Source organism: Taurulus bubalis (assembly GCF_910589615.1).
Source record: "Taurulus bubalis genome assembly, chromosome: 6".
Taxonomy (NCBI): domain Eukaryota; kingdom Metazoa; phylum Chordata; class Actinopteri; order Perciformes; family Cottidae; genus Taurulus; species Taurulus bubalis.
In genome coordinates, this window is record NC_136594.1 from 7,526,525 (window position 1) to 7,531,761 (window position 5,237).

Below are 5,237 nucleotides of genomic sequence, written 5' to 3' on the forward strand. Positions count from 1 at the left end.
GCCACACAACAGCTGGGAACATGGCTGTGACAGTACAGCGTGCCCATTCAGGCAACTCGGAAAGGGGTTTTCCACCCGCGCACACAAGCACATGCACGTGACACAGATGGACACACACACACACACACACACACAGAGACTTAGATTAAGTAGCGCCAGCATTTTCGTGGTGAGGCTGTGATCTGTGGTTACAGCTCGAGGCTGCAGACTGTCAAGAATTAAAATGCACCATGCGATAATGTGGCACACTTGAAGCTAGATAAATCACCCGAAGATAACAAAAAGTGTGGGTAAACAGTATTTTATTACAAAAATAATGTGCCAGCTCAACAGAAAAAGGCACAGGATCTCCAAAAATAAGTATATTATTGTCAGTTGGGATGCAATCTTTACATACGCTGTTACACAAAAAGAAATTGGATAAAACATATATTTTTCCAGTTATAATGTATAAACATTTATCCTTAAAGTGTACCAGGAAACAAATATTTCATGGCTTCGGTGGGAAAAAGGCATCAAAAGCATTTGCCTTTTCCAAATATTTATGCAACATGAATAAATATTAATATAGTTATATATTTTTAAATCTCTTATTAAGAATATATAATTTACAGGACAGAATATGTAAATTTCAATCAAAAAAACAAAACAACTAATAGCACCACATTATCCAAAATAAGAAGCTTATGCGTCATGAATGTCTTAAATCGTACGATTCCTCGATTCAGTTTTGGGCTAAAATGTCAAGAAAGTGCAAACAGGTTTGTAATTTGACACATTGAGGTATATGATATTTGATATATTGCATTGACATCCACTTTCCCACCATAGTAATCTCCTGCACTGTCACAGGGGAAAACTCAGAACCTGACTGCTCACTATGCAGACTTTTAAAAGCCTGATCAACTCATTTCTCTTGCATCGGGGGAACTTTTGGGTTGTACAGTTTTGCTCCACGATGAACAAATGTCTCCAGTCAGTCGTTTCATTTGTAGTCAAGTCTCTCCGGATCGGAAACTCCACACTGGTTGTTTTTTTTTGCCGTGTAGTGCTGCTCTTCAGTGTTCAGTTACTGTCAGCAAGTGATAAGTGTCTTTTCCCAAAAAGAAAGGAAAGAAAAACGAGGCGATGCTCCGTTTTATATTCTTGCACACTCTTCACAATGGTTCAGGTACTCTACGGCGTCCGAGTCGCTGAACGTGGCGAGGCATCGCGGGCACTGTAGCTCTGACAGGCCCGGCCGCTCGCTCCACATGGGGCTCGGTGTGACCGCTGCTGCTGCTGCTGTGGCGGCGGCGGCGGGCTGTTGCTGAAGCTCAGCCGTGGTGCTCAAGCGAGGCTCTGGAGAGTCCTTGTGTCGCCTCGAGGTGATCCTGTGCCCGATGTGCACCCGGCACATGGGAACCACTTCTCTGCTCTCTCTGCTCGCTCCCTGCGGAAGGCAATTAGCACATCGACTGTAAGGATTGCACAAGGCAACACGAGATATGGAATACATGCGAGTTTTTGAGGGCTGTCGTCTCACCTTTTTGTGTAGCTGCTGTTTCAACTGATGAATCTGCTCCTTCAGGTCTTGGATCTGGCCCTGTGCTCGCTCCCGGTCGGCTCGCTCGGACTTAAAGTCATCTGCGTAGATGAGGACCTGATGGAGGGACAGAAAGAACTTTTAGTCAGTTTTTTAAAAGACATATCAGAAGCCAAAATAGACGTTTGCGAGTCAAATTTGATTGGTGAAATCTGATTGGACGTAGCATAATATACAGATGTGTAAAGAGAACACGGTGTGGGGTACAGACCTGCTGCTCCAGAGTCTGGAAGCGCTCTTTGTCGTGCCTCCTCATCTCCTCCACTTCTTCACACTCGTTCATCTTCTCCTCGAGTAAGCCGTTGAGCCGGGAAATCTCCTGTTGAAGCAAACCGGTGCTTATGGGGCCGATCCCCGGCATCAAGCCCGGCCCAGAGGTCTCCTTTAGCCTCTGACATAAACCTCGGATGTAGTCCTCCCTGCTGGAGTCATACTTCTGCCACTGAGAATTCAGACTCTGGACCTAAAAAGAAGGAACGACAACAAGTTGAATATATTGAATATATATAACAGCACCAGGTTAATATCACGTATAAATGTTTTTCTTTCAGGGGAACATAAGTATAGTCCTTGACCCCAACTTGTAAACTTGTTCTGGGTGAAGACTTACATATGCCACCCGCTTCTTTAGCTGTTGATTCTCCTCTTGAAGTTGACAGATTTGGGCGTTAACGCCACTCATGTCAGAGGACTCTGTCATCTTTCGAGAAAATGGTGAAAGAGAGGTTACAAGCGAGCTAATGCACAAGTAAATAAAGGCATATTCAACACAGACAAAGGTTCTCACACACACACACACACACACACACACACACACACACACACACACACACACACACACACACACACACACACACACACACACACACACCTCTTTAGACTTTTGCTGGAGAGCCACATCCTCCACTTCTCCTCCTCCCTTCTTATCCGTCTCCAGCCTGGCCAGCAGCTCCTGGCACACCTTCACCGTGGCGCCAAGCTGACCACGCAGCTGGTCAGCCTCCTCCGCCAGGGAGGTGCAGAGCACGGCCCTGGTGGCCTCGGCCCGCTCCCGGTCCTCCAGGGCCGCCCGCAGCCGGTGGACCTCCTGGTCCTTCTCGTGGTCCGGCTGACACCGGACTCTCTCCAGCTCCAGCTCCTTCTCTCGGAGCTGCATGGTCAGCCTCTGGATCTCCTGGGGAGGAAGAGAGATGAGTTGCATGGCCCATGTGTCATCTTTTGACATATTTATAAACATGATTTTTAATTACGGCGTTTCCTTTTGGTTCAGTTTGGAACGAATCACAAGCATTAATGTCCTCTTTCAGGAAAGTTTAATTTCCATTAAATAAAAGATGTCATTCTGATCATTACCAAATATTAGATTTTCTTTCAAATAATAAGTATACTTGTACCTATAAGGAAGTAAAACAATACAACATCATCAACAGTCTACATTTGAATATAGAAATAGGGATTTGAGGGTTTTTAAAGCTTATTAGTTGTTAACAAAGAGACTTTATTTAAATCTACAATTAAAAACAGACCTGTCTCTGTGCTAACTTTTCTCCATTTTAGGCTCCACTGCCTACAAAACACTCAAATGCACGGAACATCGTATCAAAAGCGTGTTTTATTTATTATTATCATGATGTATTCTTTTACCTCGGTTTGTCTCGACGCCTTGAACTCCACGTCGCTCCTCTTCAGTTTCAGTTTGCAGATCTCTTTGCACAAGCTCTCCAGCAGAGACTTGGACGGCCCGACGACCACGGACTCGCTGTCCCCCACGGCCATGCAGATCCTCTCATACCTGCCCAGCCTCGCTTTCAAATCTACAATGATATTGTCCTTCACGTTGATCTGTTTGTTCAGAAGCTCGATTTCCTGCCGCGTCTCGTGGTACAGAGTATTCAGCGTGCTGCAACTCCGGAGTTTCACGTCGTTATTATCCGAGGAGTTCAAACTAACGTGGTCCATTGTGTTGGCTTTTATTTGACAGACGTTGACGTTTCTTTTTTTTTAGTAATCCAGCATTTGACACCTCTGCCGACAAGCCCTGCGACTGTAGAAATGTGACCGGAGGAGGCCAATTGTGTCGACTCTCTGGCGCAGAATAATATCACCGTCTTGGGGGATTTCCTATAGGGAACTTCCCCGCGGACTTTTTTGAGCTTCGTCAAACTGAGCCCTGCCTGCTCCTAAAGAGTCACCGAAAACAAACAGACACAATACATAATAATAATCTGGAATACAAGCTAAAATGAGTTTTTAAGTTAGGTTACCGCTAAACGGCTGGAAAAGAAGAAGAAAGAGATATAGAAAGAAATAGTGGTGCTGCCTTTCATGACGGTCGTAAACTTGGACTCTTGAAGCGAGAGGCGCGCTTTTTCAACGCACCAAACGAGTAAACCGTGAAAAAAAAGAAGAATTAAAAGGTTTCTATAAAGGATTGTTTGATTTTTGTGAAAGGGAGGAAACTTAAAACATTTTTCCCCCACCCACCCAAAACAGTTGTGATTGTAGGCTTCCAACACATATATATTAAGTCCCCTAAAAGTATTAGCTAATATGTTGTACGGAAGTACAAACAATACTATTTCAACAGCATTTACATTTTCCCAACGGTAGTTTACAGGGTTTCCACGCATGCCGCCCCACAAACGTCACATCGGTACCTTTAGTGTTTCACAACAAATTTCCCCACACTCACAGAGATGGTGATTTTTCCCATTATTATGAAGGCATCGTAATTGCGATCGCTTCCCGTAGTAATTCTTCTAAGCAGTCTGGGGTTGCGCAGTTATGGACACACCAGTGTGTGTGCGTGGAGTTGTATTGGAGCCGTCCGGACCAGGCCAATGGGCAGATTCATACATTATGAGTGACCTGTATTCCTGATCATCCAGTGGGGGCATTTCCATACATTTCTGCCCTCTTAGATATTGAGAAAAAGCATAATTTCTGTTAAAAATAAACTAGCCCACATTATTCATATTAGGAATTAGCCCATTGTGCCATCACGATACTTTAGTTTACCACAAGTGATATTTACACAGTATCATAAATTATTATCAAAAACCATTCCTCATTGCGTTTGATGTCTTTCCACAACCGATGATGATAATTGCATCATGTGTCTGTAGCAGACAGCCCGGCCCTCTGCTCTGAGCATGATGGTGAGAATAATACAATATTCTATTGTATTATTCTCACCATCAATATTGTAAGGGGTTTACAAGGCAGTTTACAAGTTAAGTTATGGCTCACTAGCACGAACAACACCGCTGGTTTGAACGTTTATGATCAAGTGGATTAATATTGTAGCTGTTCGAGGTGGAGCCAATTTATTTTATTTAGAGTTTGTATAATGAGAAATATTTAATAAAAGGGACTGCATGTACAATCTTACATTTTGTGAAGTCGATTAACTCTCAAGTAAATGTAGTGAAGTGCAAAAGCACAATATTTCCCTCCTGAAGAGGAGCAGAGGTATAAAGGTCCAGAAAATAGAAATACTCAAGTCAGGTTTGAAATTGTACTGAAGCCTTTGCAGGAGCGTTACACACACAACTCATAATCATTCACACCCATAAATGAGCCGGATGTCATATCTCGTCAGGGTTGGACCCTGGACTATAACCACTATCATCATCATAATCAGGTCAAACTG

The 5,237-nt window shown here is 43.7% G+C and overlaps 1 protein-coding gene across 1 annotated transcript; it reads right to left on the minus strand.

Annotated features, from left to right (window-relative positions):
• Window positions 1–294: 294 nt before the first annotated feature.
• On the minus strand, window positions 295–3,544 carry tnip2 (TNFAIP3 interacting protein 2; the record flags this gene model as incomplete). Its single annotated transcript, XM_079219974.1, has 6 exons — window positions 295–1,432; window positions 1,526–1,642; window positions 1,797–2,048; window positions 2,196–2,285; window positions 2,457–2,759; window positions 3,230–3,544. 6 exons carry the CDS (start codon window positions 3,542–3,544, stop codon window positions 1,139–1,141), a joined length of 1,371 nt encoding a protein of 456 aa, XP_079076100.1. The 3' UTR covers window positions 295–1,138.
• Window positions 3,545–5,237: the final 1,693 nt, after the last annotated feature.